General features: G+C 38.8%; 1 protein-coding gene across 1 annotated transcript in view; it reads left to right on the top strand.

The window, feature by feature from the left end:
* GLIS3 (GLIS family zinc finger 3) overlaps nt 1-26,080 on the top strand; it is a 469,802-nt gene that overhangs the window by 91,018 nt on the left and 352,704 nt on the right. The window contains exons 2-3 of the mRNA XM_089656697.1: nt 6,616-6,823; nt 14,758-15,865. Coding sequence (XP_089512823.1) covers nt 6,616-6,823; nt 14,758-15,865 — 1,316 coding nt within the window. The remainder of the gene's footprint in view (nt 1-6,615; nt 6,824-14,757; nt 15,866-26,080) is intronic.

Below are 26,080 nucleotides of genomic sequence, written 5' to 3'. Positions count from 1 at the left end.
GCCATGATGGGGTAATCGAGCAATTTTCTTTCTTTCCACCCTTGGTGGCAGGATAGAAAATTGTATAACCTATGGTTTGCCTTTGTTTGTATGTATAATTTGTAATTACCCATGTAGATTGAGAATACTTTTTTATTCTCTTATCTCACTGCTGAGGAAAAACAGTAAACTTTTTAGTAATAATTGGTAGAGACCATGTGACCCAGGCTGCCTAGGCTGTAAGCTGAGGAACATTTTTTTTGTGAAAATGTATATGACAGGTCTACTATAAAGCTGTTCTCCACTCTGTAACAAAAAAAAATGAAAATTCAGCAGCTACAAATTCTGTAGCTGCTGACTTTGAATAATAGGACACTTACCTGTCCATGGATCCAGCGATGCCCTCACTTGAGCTAGTTCTTCACTAGCCTTCAGGTTTCTGGAGCTAGCATCTTGTAGCTTCACAGCTGGCTGCCCACTGCACATTCACGAGCTGCACAGTCTTCTAGGACCTGTGGCGTGTCACTGGGTGGGAGGGGAAGAACATCCACTTAGATCGCCCAGATGATTCGATTGGAAGTGGGAGCGGGTACCTGTCAAAACTAGATACCCCCCCCCCAAAAAAAAATGACATGCCACATTAGGTAGAAGAGGGGCAAAGGAGGACTTAAAGCAGAATTTCCCCTTTTGGGTGAAGCTCAACTTTAACTGTAAGATGCAAGGGTTATCTAAATGACAGGCACCCTTCAATACCAGAAGTGCATGGGAATATTACAGTAGGATTTTTAAGAGTTTTTCTTTCACTTGCTTGTCTATACTGTTCTGTAGAATTGCTAAACAATACATTGGTAAAGATTTATTTCTCTTTCTACTCACTCCCTACTGGTTGGTCTATATGTCATTCATTTGTTCATAGGATGCAACTACTGATCTGAGTTCTCTCTATTCTTACACAAGCCCATGTTATTTTGCATAATTTCCAACAGCAGAGTTGGCAGCAAATAAAGCCCAGTGTCAGGCAGAAGGGACTAAGAGATTTCACAAGTGACTCCTACAGATTTCTGGCGGCCACTTTGAGAACAGATAATCTGCAAATATCTGCATGTGTATAGAAAGTTTAAGTGTTTTTTTTAAGATCTTGGATTGAAGTGTTTTGTGTAGATGACAGGTCCTCTTAACCAAACATCAGCAAGTTTTTTCTTGTACCACATAATTTTATTGGACCCTGAAATAATTATTACAGCATTGACACACAGTTCTTCCTGTGAGTTCCAGCATTGTTCTTTATAAACAAACATAAACAAACAAAACACTTCTCTGTATTATTCTCCACAAATGTTCTGGCAGAATTCTGCCTTAATTTAATTGTGGTCGCTCAACTACATCTTGGCAGCCTCTGACAATATAACTCAGTTTGGAGATAATGTGTTTGCAGTGTGCATGTCTGTCCATTGTTTGAGAATGATTACATAGTTCTTTTTATCTGTATCTTCACAATTAAAAAAAATGCGTAACTGATGTTAAACTTTGATGTCACCTTGAGTAAAATTGCTAAATGAGAACAAAACTACTATAAGGACACCATCCATTACTCCTACATAAAACACATGGGTATCTTTAAGACTTCAAATAAAAGCTGCTGTGATTGATTGTGTGTTGGGAACCATAAGGAATTGTTTTAATTACAGTTCTTTGTTCCAAAAAGACATTCAACATAGGACATGTTAGGCACATTTCTCCAATGTATGAAATTCTATTGTGTTAATATCTTTTTGTTTTAGCAATAACTAGTTGTTAGCAGTAGAACGTGTGTATTACATTCTACATTTCCCATTCTGGTAGTGGAAGTCTCATGCATTGAATGTCAAAAAACTGGGCTTGGCTAATGGGCATGGGCAAACCCATACATGGTCAGATTTTGCTTGGGATTCTATTGCCAGAGCTGAAAAGTAAAGTACCTGATTTTTCCAGCAGTTATGCAGTGTTAAGTATATATCCCTTAAACATAAATCAGGAAAGTATGGAAATACATGGTACATTTCATAGGCAAGTGTTTGTGACAGCTCAGGTTTTTTGTTCATGTTTGAAGAAAACACCTGAAGGGTGGTCAGTTAATAAACTGTTTTCACACAATGTCCATACAACTTTTATTCAAAATTCACACCTTTTTTTTAATTGGATGCCATGGGGTTGATTTACTAGAACAACAGGCTGTTCACTTTGCAAGGGAAGTTCCACAAATTGGAATTTACCTCTGAGCTTAGTGAATGAGATTAAGCTCTGCTGGCTTCCATCATCCAGTCATGTGGAAGCAAAAATGCTATTTTTTCATTTCCATGCACTGGATTGGATATTCTTTGCAAAGCGACATTGTACCATATTTATTAAGCTATGGGGAAAGTCCCCTTGCAAAGTGCAACTTCCTTTGAAAAGTGCAACTTCACTTGCAAAGTGAACAGCCTATTTGCCTTTAGTAAATTAACCCCAATGTGTCCATCTTGGCTGAAAGTTGTGTAAATCTTGTGTGATAACATTTAAAAATGGACCTCATCTGCAAAATTCCGCTGTTTTACTCCACCATGTCACTAGGTCACTGAAAGTACTATTATTCCCTATATATGTATGCCCTCAGCTTCCTATATAGGAGGAAATGAGTATTGCTTAAATCAAAATGTTGAACCAAATTATATTGAAAGTACTGAAGCTAGAGGAGCTGAATGGCACCAGGCAATTAGCATTTTCCAAAGGAAATCAGTAATAGCAGCCCCTATATTTCTCTCCTGACATCTTTGCTTTAACCCCTTTCCACTGACTGAATGCATATATGATGCAGAACAGTGGTGGGCTTTAAAGTGTTACTAAACCCACAGCAGTAAAATCAGTCTGTATATGCAGTAAAGCATGCTTGTTACTGTGGAACCTAAGGGGTTAATCGTCCGCATTGTGTATTAAAGTTTTTTGCTTTAACCAGTGCTCTGCTGGACACTGGTAGATGTCACAAGATTGCTATATACTGCTGATGGGAAAAGGTATTTAGCTGTTTATATTTCCGAAAAATTATTGCATTTCCATGTTCTGTGTACTGTGGAAGACTGGATATAGTGAATGCAAAGTCCTGGGTTTAGTAGCACTTTAACTCTGTGCTGACACATTTGGGCCTACAGCCACAAAGCAGTTTTATGCTGTCACTGACATCTCCCAATCACTCCTTACAATCAGGAGCCAGTAGGATCGGCTATCAATCATGTGATCACGGTGACAGCCAGTCAAGGTGACCACTACATCAGGAGCATGCCTACTGGCCACTGATGTTAAGACCCCCTTAAAGGACCAGCTCTTGACAGCAGAAAAGGGTTAGTTAATTAGTGTCTTTTTTCTGACATTACCTTTACTGCCTTAGGTTTGCATGTTTGCTATATAGTAAGCTAGAAGGTGTTTTCTTGTGTGTGTTTGGTGCATTATGTAAAACAGTATGTATTGCAGTTGTCCTTATGTGCAGTATGTTGTTAAATAACAGTTGTTTTCTGTCTCAGATTATGACATACAGTATGCATGAACAATAACTTGTGTTTTGTACTGTGAGGGAGTGTGAAAGTCCTTATCTTCAAGCTACACAGGCCTAATTGATATAAATGTCCAAATGAGTACAGTTCCTTTTATTCATACCAATTAATACAAAATATAAAATCACAGCATATTTTTCCATGCTGTGCTACTTACCTAATTATCAGAGCATTGTTTACTTTACACTGCTGAAACAATTACATTGTTTAACCACTTGCCTACCGGGCACTTATGCCCCCTTCTTTACCAGGCCAATTTTCAGCGTTCAGTGCTTTTGCACTTTGATTGACAATTGCGCGGTCATGTAAGATTGTACCCATATGAAATTTTTATAATTTTTTTTCTCACAAATAGAGCTTTCTTTTGGTGGTATTTAATCGCCGCTGGGTGCTTTACTTTTTGCGCTATAAAAAAAAAAGCTATAAACAAAAAAAGTGCAAAAAGTATGGAAAAAAAAAGTTTCTTTGTTTCTATTATAACATTTTTCAAACAGGTAATTTTTCTCCTTCACTGATGTGCATTGACGAGGCAGCACTGATGGGCACTGATAGGCAGCACTGATGGGCACTGATAGGCAGCACTGAAGGGCACTGATAGGCAGCACTAATGAGGTGGCACGGATAGGCAGCACTGATAGGCAGCACTAATGAGGTATCACGGATAGGTGGTACTGATAGACAGCACTGATAGGTGGCACTGACTGGCATCACTGTTGGGCACTGACTTGCGGCACTGCTAGGCATTGACTGGCGCAACTGCTGGGCACTGACTGGCACAACCGCTGGGCACTGACTGGTGGCACTGACTGGCAGCACTGCTGGGCTGTACTGATGGGCACTGGTGGGCGGCACTGGTGGGCACAGTTGGGTGGCACTGGTGGGCACAGGTAGGTGGCACTTCTGGGCACAGGTGTGTGGCACTGCTGGTAGGCACTGGTGGGCACTGCTAGGCACAGGTGGGTGCACTGCTGGGCACAGGTGGGCGGCACTGGTGGGTGGCACTGCTGGGCACCGATCATGATGATCAGTGCCCTGATGATCGGTGCCGATCCCTGCTCTGACAGCACAAGCAAAGTGCGGCCGAGAACTGGCAATTGCATTTCCTGGTGATCAGCGTGTCATTGATCACGTGGTAAAAGGCTGCTGTGATTGGCCTTTTACCACATCACGGAGATCGCCAGGTGCGACCCCCCGTGGGCGCGCAGGAGAGCGCGTTCTAGGAGGACATCATATGACGCCCTCCCAGAACTGGCCGACCGCAGTGTAGCTGTCATTCGGCTATCTGCGGTTGGCAAGTAGTTAAATAAAGGAACTAAAGCTGGGTACACACAAGTTGCAGTCTACATTCTCCACTGCAGGTCAGCTGGAGAAGGAAGTCAGGAGAAACTGGATTTCTCTATAATTCCCTCGGTCCCCTGGGTCAGCGTTCCGGTTTGCTTCACTGCACCCAAGTGACCCTGGTGGCCATCTTGGGTCATACAAAGTTTTATTTATCTCCCTGCCTCAGATTTTGGAATGCTGTTTTCAGTTGTCTAGTGTAAGAACAGTAGACCTGTCTGTCAGGGACAGCACTAGCGGCAGGGAGAGGTTCCAGAGGAGGAGGGAAAGCTTAGGGCCTACATCTTCATCTGATGTTAGCTCCAAGGAGCAGGACCCTCCTTTCCCTCTTGTATTGAACTGTATTGTTGCTGTATTGTCTCCCGTTATATTGTAAAGCGCTGAGAAAGCTGTTGGCGCTATATAAATCCTGAATAATAATAATAATAATCAAGCTCTCTTTTGAGTTGGACTGGCCAGGCTGCACTCTGCCTCCCTTGACAGGTGATGTCTCCAGCTCAGACCTATTTACTGCTGCCTCTCCATTCTGACTGTTGGGAGTTCTCTGGTCAGGTGTGCTCCCTGCCAGGTTGTTGTACTATTTTGCAAGTTCTACAATACATTGTTTGCCGCAATCCAGGATTCTGTATGTTCTTTGTCGCCACACCACACTGCACCCTTCTAACACACTCAATTTTTTTTTTTCATTTGATTCGGGGGGCTGAATGAAATATAAACAGTCTGATCGCCATACCAACATGAGCGATGCTGGTGTGTCGATTTCCCTCGCTGTATTAGTCTATTCTGACAGGGGTATCGCCCCTCCAAAACATGTTAATTAACTCTTGCAGCCATTGGCTGCAAGCAAGAATCAGATGTGAGTTGGAAGTTGGTTTTCCAGTGTGCCCATTTGACAGCCTTCTGTAAAACAGACAGCTGTACACACAGTCTGAAAGTCCCAATCGGGGACTATTTTCAACCCGTGTGTACAAGCCTTTAGTAAAAGTGAATGTTCACTTTCTAACAAAAAAAAAAATTGAGCTTAATAAGATGATGTTGTGTTCCCTTTAAACAACCAATCATGTGCTAGCAACAATCCCAATTTTTTAATATTTTTTGCAGATGATTGGGTATTCACAGTGAACACAAGTTCACCTTTTTTGCTCTCGTTTACTTTCCAAAGATATTATACACTGTGGAAGTCTGTACTCCTTAAGTAAATCAACCCAAGTATATTGTTTAAAAAAGTTTTTGTTTTTCTGCAGTATTTCCACTTGAATGTAAGATTATTATAATTAAAAATAAGGCTATATTGTACAAATATTTGCTTTTTTATAGACCTATTATGGTAAAAAAAAACAAGCAAAAAATACAGCCTTTGCTCAATAGCTTGACAATAATTTTTGCTAAGCTACAACATTAACAATAGCATGGTGTAACATGTATACAGCAAAGTTTACTGCTGAAAAAAATACCAAATATATGTCAAATCTGTGGTTTTAAATTGCTATGTTACAATTGTATGCATGATTAAAATAAATAAATAAATACACTTACCTTCCTATATCAATACCTAAACCATATTTCATTGCCTGTCAAAAAATAAGATCTATTGCAACCCTAGAGCGCAACCCAAAAGCTGAAATAGACCTATTTGCATGTTCTTTGGGCCTAGATTCATAATGTTAGCAGCTAAGTATTGCTCTGTGTTAATAAATAATGCTGCTGTCATAGCTCTGATTATTTGTTTTTACAGGGAGTTTTGCCTTTGGGCCACAGAGCAAGACTCAAGGAAAAGGCAGCTGCAACAATCTCATGGTCACCAACAGTCCAATGATGGTGCAAAGACTGGGCCCAATATCCCCTCCAGCAAATCAGGCTGCAACAGCGTGCAATCAGATCGGCCCCAGCTTACAGAGGAATCTAAACCTCCAGCACTTAGCAATACCTCCATCTGATACCAGGTCTTTTAACTAGTTTTTACCATTACCAACTTTTTTAGACAATGTATTTTGGAAATGATTTGAGTGAAAATATAGTTCTGACATAAGTAGAAAGCAAATATGTCATGTTTCTAGCAATTCAATGTGGTACCACCTAGAACACGTGGCTCATACTAAAGGTGTTATGATAGATGGGTTCAATCAAAATGAAAGCATGTACAGGAACATAAGCTATAAGGCAGGACCTCCCAAATCAATTTTCCAGATCTCCTGGAAGACAATGTTTTCTAGAGCTGGTCCCAATCACAGGTGAAATAATGAGTTTGCATCATTTACATGGTGAATAATCAAGACAGCTTTGCAACTACTGAAAGTCTGGAAACCATATTATTTTGGTGGTTGTTTTGAGTTGAGAAACACTATTGTAAGGAATACTGGGCCCCAAGTCTAAATGTTTTTCTAAATCATCTGAACAAAAACAGTGCCTTGGTTGTCTGCAACACCTAATCAGATTAAAAATGGCATCTTTCCACTACTGGCTGAGACAGTAAAAACAAGAATCTGGTGGCTATGCACTACTCAGCCAATTTACTTTTAGACACTTTTCAGATGCTCACAAGCTCACTAAAAAGGCAAAGAGCAGAATCATAGATGAAGATCATTGTTATGTGATATTTTCACGTTACACATGTGATTACTGTGTGTGAAGACAACAGAGGGTGCTGCAGAATAGTGATGAAATACATCTCTATGATGTGTTGTTTCTCAGCCTAAACGTCTACTTTTACTACCATTACTATTAGTGACAACCAATTGCTATCACAATCAAAACTGTCAAATGTTTCGGAAAGTATTGCGTTTGAATTTCCCTAACACTAATACATTTATCAGTTTCCGTTTGTATCTTAGGAAGTGTAATGACATATATTTTATATACTGTATATAAAACTGGTACATAAATCTATGACTTTTCAACATATAGAGATATACAGGTTCAGATGCAGATTAGAGAGACAGAAGAGTCATATATAAAAATGTTTGTGACATTCAGTAATATGTTTATTATGCATCCTACAATTTATCAAATTTTTTTTGCTAAACACAAACCTAAAACCTCTGTGCTTTAACATGAATCACACTGCATCTGAGCACCACAAAGCAAAAAAATGCTATTTAATTAATGTTTAATATTCAGAGAAAACTCCCTCATCTATCCATGTCTCCATGCTTTATTTTGCTGAGACATCACTTTGAAACACATCCCCTAGCATTTCTGGCTATGGCCATCTTAAGTAAGGGCAGATGATTCATGTGGCATTGACTTCCTGAAATCCCTCTGCCCTTAGTTCAGGCATACAAGCAGGCATACAAGCAAGAGGGAGTGCTTAGCGGAGAAAACCCCTCCTCACCTCCAGAAGAATCCTGGGATGTATGACATCATTTGCCTAGGCAAGAAACCAGGAAGTAGCTGAAGAAATGTAAAAAATTTTTTTAAAACAAGTAAATATGATATACGTTCCTATCTATTTACTAATGCTAGCAGCATAAGGATTTAAAATAGTCAATGTTGACTGAGAGAGTGAAGTTCCACCATAAGAACCATTATTGTATAAACTGATTTCTACAAGAGTGTGAATTCATATGTCTATAAAATAATATGGCTAAATCACATCAAAGCTTTATATATAATCCTACATTGATCAGCCATTGGTACAAAAATATTATTATTATTATTATACATGATTTATATAGCGCCAACAGTTTGCGCAGTGCTTTACAATATAAGGGAGACAGTACACTTACAATACATTTCAGTACAGAAGGAATAGGAGGGCCCTGCTCGTGGAACTTACAATCTAAAGGAAGGGGGAGATGATACAAAAGGTGATAGCTACGGGGGATGATCTGGTGGAGGTGATTCAAGTACTGTTCTTAGGTGGAAGTGGGGTAGGCTTCCCTGAAGAAGTGCGTTTTCAAAGATCGCCTAAAGGCAGGCAGGGTTGGGGCTGACCGGACATGCTGTGGTAGGGAGTTCCAGAGGCAGGGAGAAGTCCTGGAGGCGAGCGTGGGAGGAGCTGATGAGGGAGCTAGAGAAGAGAATATCAAGGGAGGAGCGGAGTGGGTGATTTGGCCTATATCTGTGGATGAGGTTGGCAATGTAGTTAGGGGCAGTGTTGTAAGCTGTGGTTAGTATTTTGAATTTCATACGTTGGGTTATTGGAAGCCAGTGAAGGGATTGGCAGAGAGGGGCAGCAGTCGCTGATCGGTTGGTAAGGTGTATGAGTCTAGCAGCAGCATTCATAATAGACTGAAGGGGGGATAGCCTGTGTAACGGTAGACCAGTGAGGAGGGAGTTGCAGTAATCGAGGCGGGATATAACCAAGGCGTGGATGAGTTGTTTTGTGGTGTCATTGGTCAGGAAGGGGCGGATTTTGGAAATGTTCCGGAGGTTGAGGCAGCAGGATTTAGCCACTGAGTGGATGTGGGGCCCAAAGGAGAGGTCAGAGTCTAGGATTACTCCTAGCACCCTGGCATGAGGGGAAGGCCCAATGGTTGTGCTATTGATCTTAATGGTAAAGTCGTGAGTGGCGGATCGGGGAGGAGGAAATATTACAAGCTCAGTTTTTGAAAGATTGAGTTTGAGGTAAAGATATGACATCCATGCTGATATCGCTTAGTAGATTCGTGATATGTGAGGAGATTGACGGGGTGAGCTGGGGAGTGGAGAGATAGATTTGGGTGTCATCACCATAGAGGTGGTATTGGGAGACATGGGAGGTTATCAGTTGGCCCAGGGAGGAGGTATAGAGAGAGAAAAGGAGGGGCCCAAGGAGGGTACCCCAACAGAAAGGGGAAGAGGAACGGAGGAGGAGTTGTATGTGACACTGAAAGTGCGCTGAGAAAGGTAAGAGGAGAATCAGGAGAGAGCAGAGTCACGGAGGCCAATGGAGTAGAGTTTACTGAGGAGGAGCGGGTGGTTGACTGTGTCAAAGGCAGCGGAAAGGTCAAGGAGTATGAGTATGGAGTAATGGCTGTTGGTTTTAGCAGTTAGTAGAATGAATTATTACTTAATTTTTTCGTGCCTTCTACAGGGTAAAGATCTATTCCTCTGCATGTCATGTTCTATATACATCTCATTGGTTTGTTGATCACTGATCAGTTAGAGCAGATGTACTAATATCTGTGTCTATACTGTATCATATAATGAGTAAATGTAATTTAAATGAGCCACTGTGGGTCATTGCATGAGCAGATCATGAAACAAGACACTCAAATGTTATACTATATTAAAACTTAACTAATCCTCACAGCCAGGGAAGCTGCAATCTTGACTTCTTTATAATCTGCAATTGCCATGATGCTGTACATGTGATCAGTTACAGTGCCTTGAAAAAGTACTCCTACCCCTTGAAATTTTCTGCATTTTGTCATGTTACAATCAAAACGTAAATTTATTTTATTGGGATTTTAGGTGATAGACCAACATAAAGTGGCACATAATTGTGAAGTGGAAGGAAAACAATAAATGGTTTTCAAAAATGTTTACAAATATCTCAAAAGTGTGGTGTGCATTTATATTCAGCCCCTTTTATTCTAATACCCCTAACTAAAATGTAGTGGAACCAATTGCCTTGAGAAGTCACCTAATTAGTAAATAGAGTCCACCTGTGTGTAATTCAATCTCAATATAAATACAACTGTACTGTGAAGCCCTCAGAGGTTTGTTAGAGAACATTAGTGAACAAACAGCATCATGAAGGCCAAGGAACACACCAGACAAGTCTTGGATAAGGTTGTGGAGAAGTTTAAAGCAAGGTTAGGTTATAAAAAAATATCCCAAGCTTTGAAAACATCTCATGGAGCACTGTTCAATCTGTCATCCAAAAATGGAAAGAGTATGGCACAACTGCAGACCTACCAAGACATAGCCGTCCACCTAAACTGACAGGCCGAGCAAGGAGAGCATTAATCAGAGAAGCAGCCTAGAGGCCCATGGTAACTCTGGAGAGATCCACAGCTCAGGTGGGAGATTCTGTCAACAGGACAACTATTATTTGTGCACTCCACAAATCTGGCCTTTATGGAAGAGTGGCAAGAAGAAAGCCATTGTTGAAAGAAACCATAAGAAGTCCTGTTTGCAGTTTGCAAGAAGCCATATGGGGGACACAGAAAACATGTGGAAGAAGGTGTTCTGGTCAGATGAGACGAAAATATAACTTTTTTGGCCTAAAAGCAGAACTCTATGTGTGGCAGAAAACTAACACTGCACATCACCCTGAACACAGCATCCCCACTGTGAAACATGGTGGTGGCAGCATTCTGTTGTGGGGATGCTTTTCTTCAGCAGGGGCGCTGGTCAGAGTTGATGGGAAGATGGATGGAGCCAAATACAGGGCAATCTTAGAAGAAAACCTGTTAGAGTCTGCAAAAGACTGGAGCCTGGGGTGAGGTTCACCTTTCAGCAGGACAACGACCCTAAATATCCATCCAGAGCTACAATGGAATGGTTTAGATAAAAGCATATTCATGTGTTAGAATGGCCCAATCAAAGTCCAGACCTAAATCTAGTTGAGAATCTGTGGTAAGACTTGAAAATTGCTGTTCACAGATGCGCTCCATCCAACCTGACAGAGCTTGAGCTATTTTGTAAAGAAGAATTGGCAAATATTTCACTCTAGATGTGTAAAGCTGGTAGAGACATCCCAAAAAGACTTGCAGCTGTAATTGCAGCAAAAGGTGGTTCTACAAGGTATTGACTCGGGGGGCTGAATACAAATACACACCACTCTTTTCAGAATTTTATTTGTAAAAAAAAAATGTTGTAAACCATTTATCATTTTCCTTCCGCTTCACATTTATGTGCAACTTTGTGTTGGTGTATCACATAAAATCCCAATAAAATACATTGATGTTTTTGGTTGTAACACGACAAAATGTGGGAAATTTCAAAGGGTGTGAATGCTTTTTCAAGGCACTGTATGCCCTAGCCATTTCATGGCTTGTTAGTTCAGTTGAGAGCACAAGCAACTGTGACAATTATCATTCATGTCATATCTTGAATGTAACTGTTTTGGAGAACAGTTAAAGTAATGGGCTTTATTTACTAAAGATTGAGAGTGCAAAATTAGACTAACTTCTGTATAGAAACCAATCAGTGTCTAACCTCAGCTGGCTTAGGCAAAAAAACCTGGATGTTGATTGGTTTCTGTGCAGAAGTGAGCCTGATTTTGCACTCTCCAGCTTTAGTATATAAACCCTAATGTGTTTAGTTCCGCTTTAACTGCAGGAAAAAAGCATAATATAGCATCTGGCTAGCATATGTCTATAGGCTGTATATCCTGAAAAGAAAGCTAAAATATACAAATAATAATATTTTTTCACTGTCTTTTGGGACACAACTATTGCATTTTCTTAGGTGACAGCAGTGTGTGCTCTACTCTCTTCTATGAGAGGTTCTATAAACCTATGAACCTAAACTCACAAAAGTGAAGATTTGCTGTTTAACATGGAACATTTAGAAATTTTAATTGTACCTGAGCAGTACCATGGAAAAGCTGTTTATTTGTCTGTCATTCCTTCTGAAAATAACAGTGCACTTACTGGTATGTGAGAGGGCCTAGGCACTTCTGTGCCTATAGCTTCATTGCTGTTTATTTGCAGTGTGAAATCATTGCTGCCACTAACTGTTGGTCTCGTGTGATTAGGAGTTTTAGGAGATTTAGTAATGTCACTATTATGCTGCTCAGTGTTCTCCTTGCTGGAGGCTCTGACATGAGGAAGCATTGCCCTACCTCTATCAAGATGGCCTCCTTCACACAGAGATGCAATGCAGGGCAAGGTATGGTAAGTCTGTAATGGGGAAAGATCAGTTGCAAGGAGACCACAGGCAACACTGGTGACTAGCCCTTTGCCCTCTATCTCCCTTTTTTTGGGCACAGATTCCAGAGTGCAGTTGCTCTTTAAGAGAATGAACAAATAAAAGTGACAGAGATTTTATATGACATACGTTGGGAGCAAAAAATGGATCAAGTGTAACAGCAAAACACAGATGTTAGAATGAAATATTTTATACAGTTCAGTACATTTTTCTGAAGAAGCTTTTTTTTTAACAACTATCTATTAAATTACACACACATTATTACCTGACTCTTGGGACAAAAAAAATCTGATAATTTTCTTGAAATATGCAATTATTCATTGTCGCAATTAGTCATTATTCTACATTACCTACTGACTGAGAAAGCAATCATCTAGTGTAGATAGCCAATATTAACAAATGTGAGGCCTATCTATTTTTTGTGAAGGAGTAAAATTTCTGGGCCGTGAGATAATTTTAAAACTTGGTGTTAACAATGAGAGAGAGACTTTCAGATGTGAAAAGGTTTTGCTGGGAGCCAACCTTTGTAATGTATTTTTGAGAATAAGCTCAAACTGGTTTCAGTTTATTTTATTGCAGTGACAAAATTCTTCTGTAGGTGCTCCAAAGCTGTTGGTACAGTAAGACAACTTGGAGAATAATCAAAGAGACTAGCACTTATCTAGGCTGCCCTGCGCTAATTACCCTTTTTCTCACTGTTCTCTCTTACCCAATTCCCGAAAGAAATATCAGGACATGTCAAATTTTCATATGTGTGAAGCAAAGACAGATTTAAAAATGGCAGGAGGAAACTGGTACCAGAGCTGTTTATGATTTAGTTAGTTGGGGTCTTCATTGTTTTTTTTTAAATATATACAGAGATTACCCACTTCTAATCAATATTGCACAGGTAGTATAGGAGTAGACAGAAATAAAAAGATCATCATAGTTTCACATAAAATGGCTGATGATTGACTAAATTGTTGTAGAATGATCAGAATCCTCAATGCATGTATGTCTCAAAAATATCATGTTATGAAACTGAAATGTACTTTGCGATAAACAAATTGAAAATCCAATCTAATTACAAATACATCTTCCAATGTATACAATTTCTATACAATTTTATTGTTCCATAATCCAGATGTTTTGCCTTGATTAAGCTGATTCAACCATGTTAAATGTTTTACACTGCACTTAATGAACAACTTCTCCTGTTTTAGTTAATCAGCCCTACTGAATTGTGTAAAGTAGCTTTTCCAGCATAGCTGAGTGATATAATGCTTTATGTGTGAAAAGAAGACTATAGTTCCACTCACTGACTGAATATAAAACTGCATAATATATTTATGAAACATTTTACAACTGCATGTTTATATTTGTACATTTAGTCTTGATCCTCAAAATAAAAAAAATATATATAAAAACAACAGAGACTTTTTCACTTTCAGATGACTTAGTTAGAGGTGTAGAAACAGTGTTTCGTAGCAAACGTATTCTGCTATGTAACCTTGTTAGGTAACCAATGGTGCTTTGAAAATCCTTGTAATCATGTATTAAATGTTTACTTGTAAAAACAAAGATTATCAATCATAAGGAACGAAATGTTAAAATGTTTGATGATGTAATATTAAAAAAAAACTATTTAAATAAAACTGACCCAAAACTATTATTGTTTCTTTTTAAATTACCATTCTTGTAAGCACTGTATATTTATACACAATATAACCAATTTAAATAGTACAGAATTTAGAAATAAAACTTTTTCTCTGTAGCAGTATTGGCAGAGATTCATAGGAGGGGTAAATTAACACTTTTTTAGTGCACATAATTGTTTAGTGCAGGGACTTATTCATCAAGACCGATTAATTGATAGTAATTTATGAGCAAGCATACATTGTGTGGAAATGTTCTTTTTGACAGTTTTACTAATTTAGAAGGTATTGTGATCCATGAGAACTAACACTTTCCCATTTGACCTAATTCTAACAATGTACAATCTAAATGGGAAAATAAACTTTTTCCATGTATAAACAATTTGTTATGTTCAAGAAAAAAATAAAAGAGCTAAACAGATCTTGTATTTTTCCCCCTCTAGGTCTCTAATGTCAAGAGAATCTCTTGCTTCTACAACTTTAAGCCTTTCTGAAAGTCATTCTACAATGAGTGTGAAACAAGAGTGGTCCCACGCATATAGGATCATTCCCTCTAATCATGGCTCTCAGAATAGTAGTGAGACGAGTGACCTGCTTAGCATTCCTCCAGGAACATCTATGTCCAACAATACTGTTACCAATCCATTGCCTTCATATTTGTTTGGCATAGAGAATAATTCTTCACCTTATCCTAGTCCTAGGCATTCTTCTCCAAGATCACATTCAGCTCGATCAAAGAAAAGAGCACTTTCATTGTCCCCTTTGTCTGATGGTATAGGAATAGATTTTAATACTATTATCCGGACTTCACCAACCTCATTAGTTGCATATATAAATGGCTCAAGAGCTTCTCCAGCCACTATTTCACCTCAGCCTGAAGTTTATGGGCATTTTTTAGGAGTCAGGGGAAGCTGCATTCCTCCAACATGTCCTGGAATAAACTCTCAGAAAAGTCTTCTCGCCATCAGTGATAATGTATCTGTTCCTGAAAATGAATATCAGCGTATGCAACAGCTGGAACAAAGCAACTTACAAGCTGACGTTATGAACAATATGGTGGTTCGACATGGCATAGGGCTAAATGAAGGACAGACAATGGGAGTTTTAAAGAGTGAAAGGGTGGATGACTTTCCAAGTGGCACAATTGAAATGTCATCACAGACTTCCCTCCCCTTAGCAGCTGCTTCTCCTCATCAAGGCCCACCACCACCTTACCATGCCCATCAACACATGCACCAACATGATTTGTTAAATCATTCCCACCAGCTGTCTCTTCCACCTCCTGCACAGGTTCCTCTACTTGAAGAGGAGGGAGAAATAGATGACTTTAATGGTAAGCACTGTTGCAGGTGGATTGACTGTAGTGCTCTGTATGATCAGCAGGAGGAACTTGTACGACACATAGAAAAGGTTCATATAGATCAGAGGAAAGGGGAGGACTTTGCTTGTTTTTGGGCAGGCTGTCCCCGAAGATATAAGCCCTTTAATGCACGCTATAAGCTTCTTATTCACATGCGAGTCCACTCTGGGGAAAAACCAAACAAGTGTACGGTGAGTACTGAAAACTTGAATCAGTTTAAGTAAGTCTTGTTTGCAAGATATTTTTTTCATTGGTGTATAATATTATAAGTGTCACAGATGGTGAAACATGATTCGCTTTATGGCAGAAGGCTAGTGTTAGTTTGTCTTGACTGGAAGATGCTAAACTATACTACTCAGCTATAAGGCTTGTTGGTAAGCTAAAAGATTTAGTGGAATTCAGTAGATCTTCGGGTGTTAAATGTGCTACTTGGCATCAATAATGTTTAATTAGTGGCAATATTTTTTGTAACATCTGTTACTTGAGTTGTATGAGACCACATTGTAGGTTGCCTTGTTTTACTTTTAAAATGAACACACCCTGATCTAAATAGGGTTCTCCTTCATTTACAATTTTCCAGTTCCCAAGGTGTTGTGTTTGTCCTCTAGCTTCTCTACTTGCTTGATCACTGCATTGGATCAAGTATGTAAGTATGCAGGCCTAAACTTGGAATGTGTGACTTCTGTATTTGTTCCAGGTCAGTGACCAGATGAAACCAGAGGCTGATTACAATGTAGGTGTTTATGACAATAAAACTGATGAACATACACAGATTATCAATAAATCATACATTCTAGTCAGTTAATATCTGATATATTTCGCATGTTTTTTTTATTGGTGTCACGATAATGTTAGTCACTGTTTAGCTGCAATATTTATCTGTGTAGACCTAGTTATTGGGTAGGATAAACTCACACTGAAGACTGTTTTGTTATTTTTAGTAAATTAAACATGTTATGTTAAAACTATAGGGGTTGACAATCCTGACTTCTTTAGAAGTTGGTTGATCCCTAAAAATAAGTTGCAAAAAAAAAAAAAGAAGTTGATTGATCCCTAGCTGCTTGACCAATCACTGAACTCAGAAATACTTGCTGCACACAGTACTTTTTGCCAGTGAACTCAGAACTACTTATTGGATACCTTTTGCAGGTCATTGAATCACAGAAAATAATCCTGGCAGGGAGCTAGAAATTTCTTAAATCAACAATGGCAGCACGTGTATTTCCATCATGACATGTTTGTGCTAAGTTATCAAGCAATAATGTGGTGGCAAATTAGTTAGATAGCAATCTGATAACAAAACTAAATTGTACTCTCTTATCTGATGTGCATTTACAAGTCTCACAAGAAAATATGTATGCCATTTAAGGTGAGTTGCTCATCTCAGGCTCCACTGCAAAATCCCCAAATGCTAGTCAGGTTTGCTGTATTCTGATAAATCAGTCAGAAGCAGAAATTAACTACCGCATTCAGAGCTACAGCAACTTTTCTTGTTTACTGAACAGAAGAATGGGTTAGCTTTGTTATGTTTCAGAACATGTCAGAGTTGACCCCTTCTGCTATTGAATATACAAGAAAAGATGCTGCCGTCTAAAGTTGAATGATTAATGTCCTTTTTTTGACATAAGGAGAAGTCCATAAGTCACACATCAAACAGCAGACCCATGTGAAATTGTGAATGGCAGCCTCAGCCCAAGCTCTGACCAGGCCATGTCCCCAACGCATTCTGCTCTGCCCTTTGGAGCTTAATCATGGGGATGGGGATTTGACATACATGTGTATGCATGTGTTTTAATCTCAGCTACTTCAGCACATAAAGAAAGGTGAATAAGAAAGCAAGTCTAGCACAGTCTAGTGGATTCTTAAAAGAAATATATGAAGAATCTACTTTATGAAGTGACACCACAATTCAAGCTTAGCCTGTCATGTCCGATCCAGGGCTGGATGGAGATGTCCCCACCAGAATCCTTAATAGCTTTAAAGGTAGTGGACAACAACTTGCAACACTCTAGAGAGTTCTGTTTTAATGATCTAAGATTGAAGATCTGTGGTCTTTCTGCTAAATGGCTTAAAGATCAACTGTTGTCTTAGCCTGTCAAACTTGCAACCATCAAATAAGAGACTTCTTAGGTTTTAAATAATTTATCGATATAAAGGACATTTGTAATACAAAAGTACATAACAATTAGTCAGGCAATCAAACAAGAATAATCTCATATCTATTGTTAATGAATTATTGCATTTTTGCACATCACCATTGCTATTTTTTGTATTCCTTACTGAATAAGTGTCATGTACCTGGTCAGAGGCCGGAGTGCTGAGAGGACTCCCCTTGCAGCTAAGTCCGAAACACCCCTTAAATGTAGGAACAGGAGGTGCCTGGCCCAGAGAAGCAGTGAGTTGAGATGATGATCACCTGGGGTTGGCAGGATCAGTGGAAGAGTTTACTGAGCTGGAGTTCTCCAGACGTGGCAGGCAGAACTTGGCAGTGGACAGATGTTCTTCAGACATAGCAGGCAGAACTAAGCAGACAGCAGGAAGCAAGGTAGGAGTCAGGCTAGAGGCCATGCACAGGTGATCAATCAGGAGTAGGAGCCAGAAGCAAGGTCAGAAGCATGCCAAGGGTCAAACACCAAAGACCATGCAGCAGCGAGGTCAGAGGGATAAGCCAAGGTCATTCACAGATAATCAAGCAGCAGCAGAGTCAGTAGAGCAAACCGGGTCATACACAAGAAGCAGGCAGTAGAAGAATCTGTAAAACAAGCAATGGGAATCCAACAGCAAATAATACAGGAGCACACGGTAACAGGGCTGATGATCATCCAGCAATTTGTGCACCAGAGTGCTGACTTTAAATTGGCCAGTGGGTGCCAGCAACTGTCATGCTTCGCGTGTGCCATGGCGCATCTGTGTGCAGGTTTGCGTGCGTGCACATTCGCATCGGCGAGTGCCCAAGCACCTGTACCCTACGGTTGCACGCATTTCTGCTCAGATTAGGGTGGGCATACCGAGGGTTGGCTGATGTGTCTGTTCTTCTGTGGCTGATCCTCTGACAAAAAGCTCATGCATACCTATGGCTATTACATACTGTATTAAGGTCTTCATATTGAACAGCCTCTTTTTGTTCATAGCAAAGCTCCTTTACCTTGTGCTATTTTCTATGTTAATTAAAAAATGCACATTTTTAATATGCTATAACCACTGTAATATCTATTCAAAGATTTGTTTCTTAATTGTTTTAAATAGCAAATGATCATTTGGCAAAATGTGCAGCATAATGACCCAAACAAAAGCCATGCACCTAAATAAACACATATAGTAATCACCTTTTTTTTATTATGATGCATCTTGATTTTACAGTTTCTTTCAGTTGTTCCTCCCATTGCCCATTCTCTCTGTTTTATACTTCCATGTCTTTCTTACCGAATTTGATGAGTATCAGTTTTCTGAAAATTTTCTCAACAAAAAATTCAGGGCTAAAATAGATATTGCCGCATTTTAAAGAGATATTAGTACAATGTGCTTCATATTTCCTATTATGATTTTTCAAATATTTTAAGTTAAGAATGTAATTTTTTTATTTTATAGTTCATAAAAGAGATTCTTTCATGAGTCCCCAAAGGGGTTGCCGTTTATGCATGATTGAATCTCACATCACTTAAATAACATCAAGTCTGATTTTCAAATAGAGATGAGCAAATCGTTACAAATTCATTATGTTCCCTAATCACACTTCATGTGGGAATATTTTTCCTTTGAATCCTAGATTTTACCAAAATGAAATATGTATACATATAGAGTAGTATATATATTTTTATTTAAGGTGGTGTTGAGGATGATGAGTTTGAATAAGACGATGGTGTGCATCAATCAAAGTAATATGGGTAAACACAAGCAACAAAGGTTCATGCAGTTCCATGGGATGAATGACTTTGCAATGTTTTTATGAATACACCTTTATACTGTATTTTTCACTGAATACTTAGTAAAAACAGGCAAATAAAAACCTGTACCATATTGGTACAAAAACTTTCATAGTTGTGGAGTGTGGCCTTCTGTTAGCCAGCTAGATTTCTCAGTTGAACCACTGGTCAGAAAAAAAACAAAAAAAGTACAATACTTTGGGATGGATATACTAAAGGCAAACAGACCGCGCACTCATTTCTCCAGAGCTTAGTAAATGTGGTAACACTTCACTTTGTAAAGAATACCCAAGAGTTTGCAAGAAAAAAAAAAGAATTTGTGCTTGTACGTGATTGGATGATGGAAAGCAGCAGAGATTTACCATATGTACTAAGCTCTGGGGTAAATGAGCACAGTCTATTTGCCTTTAGTAAATCTACCCCAATGTTTATTGTTAGAAAACAGCTAACACATACCTTTTGAAGTTGGACTTGAGAATTTGACTTTCCTTCCTCCACTTTTCCTGGGGAAGTTCATGCACCAAATTTCACCTTGAAGTTAAAGATAACTGAATGATCTGCAGAGTGAACGTGTGGAGAAATGGTTCTTTGCTGCAGAAAAATCAAAACGTTTTAAAATGTTGAACTTTTTGCCTCTAACCTAATGCTATGTGTACCAAAAAAAATAGGCACCAATCACAGTAGGTCACATGACAGTTGTATACAATGGATGGCTTCATTCATGCCATCCATTGTATACTAGTGTCTAGCTGTGAATGGTCACAGCTAATCACATGCACATGCCATGTGATTAGCTGTGGCCAAATCACAGCTAAGCACAAAAAAAAAAAAAAAACCCTGAATGAATCGATGTCATTCAGGTAAATGCTTGCTTATAGCAAAGTAATTCTTTGCTATAAGCAAATTGTGTAAAAAAAAAAAAAAATACTGATCACTTCCCCAAAGTAGTACAATGTTACTATGGTAACATTGTACTACTTTGGACATAGTGAAATATGAAAACAAAATCTTAAAAAAAAAGAAAAAAAATGTAATAAAAAATGTAAAATAATAAAAAAAATAAAAAAAAATAAAAAAAACATATTTTTTTTTTCACACTGTCACCAGTCAGTGTCCCTGATCACCGCCATGCCAGTTATATGATGACGCTGTACTGCACTGGTGACAGTATGTAAAAAAAAAATGGTGAAAATAATTTGTTTTATTTTTTCATTTTCTGAAAAATTATGACAAAAAAAATACAACTTCAAAAAACTCGCCATGCCTCTTATGAAGTACGTCGGACTGTCTACTTTGCAAAAAGGGGTCATTTGGGGGATATCTGTACTATTCTGACATTCTTGGACCTCAAGAAATTAGATTGGCTGTCAGTACCTCAGGATTGATCAATATTCAGATATATCCCATAGTTTGTGAACTCTATAACTTTCCTACAGACTAAAAAATACATCCTAATTTGGGTTATTTTCACCAAAGACATGTAGTAGAATACATCTCGGCCTAAATTTATGAAGAACAATTATTTATTTGCAAATTTTTATAACAGAAACAAAGAAAACCCGTGGTTTTTTTTCAAAATTTTTGGTCTTTTTTAATTTAGCAAAAATAAAAACCCCAGCGGTGATTAAATACCACCAAAAGAAAGCTCTAGTTGTGTGAAGAAAATGATAAAATTTTAGTTTGGGTACAGTGTTGTATGACCGTGCAATTGTCATTCAAAGTGTGAGAGCGCTGAAACCTGAAAAATGGCCTGGGCAGGAAGGTGTAAAATTGCCCGGTATGGAATTGGTTAATCTGGCAACACTTTAGTAAATGTTAACTTTGTAGCAGTACAGTAGCCCTAGTCAAAGTTACATTTTTGTGCTTTGAAACCAACATTTCTCCATTCAAGAAAGATTTTTCATCCTCCTCCTTCGAATTTTCTCATTAACATGGTCGAAAACGAACGTCGATTTGACCCCACTAACCATGAGAGAATAGAACATTCCAAAAACAAACATTTTCAATCCAAATTCTATTAGTGTATTGCCAGCTTCAAGCTAGTAAAGACTTATCCAAAAACTGTAGCAGGCAAATATTTGGCTCAGATGGGAAATGCTACAAACACAATTTTTTGTATTATTTTTTTCATACTGTATATGTACCCTTTTCAGCACATTTGTTACAAGATCTCAGAACATGAAGTAAGTGGTGTGGTTTTTTTTATAATGCTGCTTCTGTGCGCCTCCATCCAAATTCTAAATTTTTTTTTTTCGTAGCGTAAAATCTTTATTATAGGAAATAACAGAGAATTAGGTTTACCTTATATTATTAAATGATATATAACCTAGTTTATGTTACAGTGTATTGCACTAGTGAAAAAGGCAAGTTTTAGTGGCATGCAGCGAGTGAAACTGATCCTAAACAAGTTAAAGAGGCCAGAAGCATCTTTGATGACATTATCACAAAGCATCTAGCTTCTGTTACTGAATCCAGATGAAAGAAAGAATTGTCTGTTGGATCTATTTATTTGGCTACATACCCAAGTGTTTAGATAAGTGGCAAACCCTGGTGTAGATTTAAAGTCTAACAAATGCCCAGTGAATTGTCCTCTGATTAAGCAAAAAAATGTCTGTCTGGTTTCAATAATACCTGTCCAATCTTCAAAAAATTTGTAGTTGCTGCTGACATTTCTTTTTTAAACTGTAGGTAGATCAAAAATATTACATTTTGCCTTTCATCTGATGTACTCGGTATGATTAAATAAATAAAGCTCTCTCTAATATCATTCTTGTCCGTCAGGGGTGAACATTATGCTGCCTTAACAACATCTGGTAAATATCAAATGCATCACAACTCCTAACCTTGTGAAACACCAGGGTCTATGAATCGCACATGACAAAACTAGACACAGGACAAAATCCAATGAAAACTGTATGATTGACAGTCATACAAGAATCGTGAAAGCAGCGTTATGGAAAGCTCAGAAATCCACTCCAGATGTGACTGTGATGGCCCCAGAGAAGCACAGATGCTAAAATCTAAAATCTGAAACTTAATTTAGCAACCTTGGCAGCATTTTAACATGCCGTGCCTATTTGAAAGCATTATGATCTGTGTTTAATGGCTTACTGGGCCTCACTAGTAGCAGATCTATTTATAACTGGTTTCATATTTTGTATTATTATTATTAACATTATAGCAACAAAATGTAGATAGACATACAGAACCTTCTTAGCTATCAAGACATGGTGAATACTGTTTAGCCAATTTTCTAAACTAGACATCCCTGCCAGGCACCATACAGGGTCCAGACCATTTATTTCTCACCAATGCCGTCAAAGCAGTGCAACATGAGCAATACTGTAACTAAATAGTAAAGGAAAGGCAACTCAATTATGGTGTCATTCCTGTGCTCTCACCTCCAGTCAACAAGCTCTAATTGTAAGATTCATTTTACTGGGCAGTGCAGTAAAACCTCATTAGTCCCTCCCCATTCTTACCCCATTTGAATTCACAGAAAACAAAGATATGTTTAAATGAAGTGCTACTGCAAAAAGTGTAAAACAATATCAAATATTGATAACCTGTGTTGGTCCAGTTTTGTATTGAATGTACTTTAAAGTGATGCCCTCGGTGTCCGTTTTCATAGTTAAGCTCTGTTCTTCTAAGTTGAAGGAAAGATATAACATGACCAGCTAAAAGACAGCACCAGAAAGTATCTTATTTGATAGTAATAAAAATAAATTGCAGAAAGTGGGAGCTATCTGACCTGGAGTTGAGCTTTAAAATACTTTTACTGTAACTGTCTGACATCTCTAAAATATCTTTCTACAATCCTCTGCACAACAGAAGTCAATTGATATCAACATATATCAGTGACTAAGGTTAAATCAATCAAGTTCTGGTGAATTACACAGTCCTGACATATTGTCATTCAGATGGAGCTGAAGTGGGAGTTGTTGAGGCATCTTTTATTATCCAGCTAGTAAGCAGATGACACAGGACAGTGCATGACTGCAACAGGATCTAGTGGGATACCTGCTCACTACATATTTTAGCAGATATAAATCAAAATCTGTAGATTCCTAGAACACAATTACAGTCCTCAAAAGCCTTAATCAAAGACAGGGAAGCTAAAGGTGAATAGATGCTGATGTTCTTAATTTATTATGATAAAATTGAGTTTTCCTTTATTTCCTGCAGGCCATTACAATCCAAATAGATATGCCAAATGTGAAATATGACCTAGATCATGGCTTTAGACAGAGATTGTCAATCACTTTGAAGGCATTTTAATATTGGTGTGATGTTTGACTGACCATAGTGATTTTGAGTTCTCACAGCTTTATTTTTTACCTTTTCTGTCTCATCTCAGTACCAGTTGGAATTAATTTTGGCATAAGATGTAACCCCCCCCCCCCCCATATAAATGCATTTCAGTAGCACATGTATCTCATGGGATGCCTGCACACAGAACTACACAGACCTCTAAAATGCACAAAGCCTTCTTATAAGGACAAATTGCTTGCAGCTCTTACTCATTCACATCCTCAGACCTTATAACAAACAGCAGCTGAGCGACTTCATCTCAGTTTTTTTAACCCTTTATTTTTCCCTGAATACCCATCACTCTTGGACAAACTATTGTACCAGCTCAGGCTAGACACTATCGCACTATAGACCTTTCTTGCTTCTCATGATTGTTTTCAACAAATCCTAGTCTGGATTTTCATGGAGAAAAAAGGTGTAAAGAGAATTGCAAAAAAAAAAACAGTTATATTATATAATTATGATTATTATTATTATTATTATTTTAGGCAAAAAGAAATTGCTAGTGCCGTACCTAATTTTGACCTTTTTAGTAATATATCCTATTATGAAAAGTGTTGAAACTGTCTGTAAAGCTTTTAATGCAAACTAAAGAATCCCTGTCTCTGGAAGAGTGCTACTGTATGTAATAATCCTCTGAATATCCCTATCTGTGGTGACAGTGTGTATTACAGACGCTTATGCTAATATCATAGTGTTACTGCTAAAATTTGTGAGTTTCCTCCTTCTCTGTAAAAAGGTGGTGGCAGCAGTGTGAAGGGTTAATTGCGTAATTAACCTGACCCAGTAACAATCACTCTCAGGCTGCTGGCACATAGATTGTGGTCCCGCGAGCTGGGAAATCTTTGTGCAGGGAGCAGCTGAGAGTGGCATTGTTATGCAAATGACAGTGTGGTGCGAGATCGGCTGGTCCTTCGGTCACAAGTTGGTGGGAAGGGCAGGGGTCAGGCGCCGCGTTCCGTCACATATTGGCCATCACAATACCTCATTGACCTACCTCATCACAGGCTATCCCCTCTTCAGTCTGTCATGAATGCTGCTGTCAGACTCATCCACCTTACTAACCATTCCGTATCTGCCACCCCTCTCTGCCAATCCCTCCACTGGTTTCCCATTGCCCTACGGATAAAATTAAAAACATTAACAATAACATATAAAGCCATTTATAACTCTGCCCCAAATTACATCACCAATCTTGTCTCCAAATATCACCTAAACCGTCCTCTCCGCTCCTTGCATGACCTTCTTCTCTCTAGCTTCCTTGTCTCCTCCTCCCATGCTCATCTCCAGGACTTCTCCAGAGCCTCCCCCATACTCTGGAATGCTCTACCCCAATTTATCAGAGTATTGCCTACTCTTCTCACTTTTAGGCGATCTCTGAAAACCTATCTCTTCAGGGAAGCCTATCCTGCCCTCAGCTAACAATGGAATCCTCTATTCCTCCTACCAGCCCATCCCCCACAGTTATTACCTTTTGTACCACTAGCCCCTGGCTCTTAGATTGTAAACTCCAAGGAGCAGGGCCCTCCTAACCTTCTTGTATTGAATTGTATTGTTGCTGTATTGTCTCCCGTTATATTGTAAAGCGCTGAGCAAACTGCTGGCGTTATATAAATCCTGTATAATAATAATAATAATACCTAGCTTTGTGCTCTTTTGCTCTTGCTTGGATCCCTTGTAAGGTGACTGTACTTTGCATGTACATGCCAATTCTTTATGTGCTCGTGGGCCTCGTGGCATTGCATCCCCTAATGGTACCTGGACTCCCTGCTGCCTTAAAAGTGAGCTGGTCATAGATGGCATACCCTTCCTGCTCCAGCAGCAATTTTGTTAGTACCCCTATTTGAGGGCTTGATACACACGAGCAGTCGCAGTTTACAGACAATAGTTCAAAACTTAAGATACCATTTCAGTCCTTATACAGCCTGAACATGTCTAAATTTGGGGCTGCCTGTGTTGGCTACACCTGAAGTGACTAGCCTGGGTTCCCTAGCCCACAGTCTTATACGACTTTTCCAGTGCATTTTCTATTGCAGTTTCTCTTCTATAGCTATTGGTCTAACCATAAAAGGTCTTTGCTTCTCCTAGGTGTTTTTCCCAGCAATAACCTATGGATTAGGTGTACTTAAAGGAGTGGTCTTTTCAAGTTTTTGACCCAGCCATTCCCTGTCT

This window comes from Staurois parvus, unplaced genomic scaffold (genome assembly GCF_062004578.1).
Source record: "Staurois parvus isolate SC_StPar_1 unplaced genomic scaffold, SC_StPar_1.0 ptg000929l, whole genome shotgun sequence".
Taxonomy (NCBI): domain Eukaryota; kingdom Metazoa; phylum Chordata; class Amphibia; order Anura; family Ranidae; genus Staurois; species Staurois parvus.
This window is presented reverse-complemented; position numbering and strand designations above follow the sequence as displayed.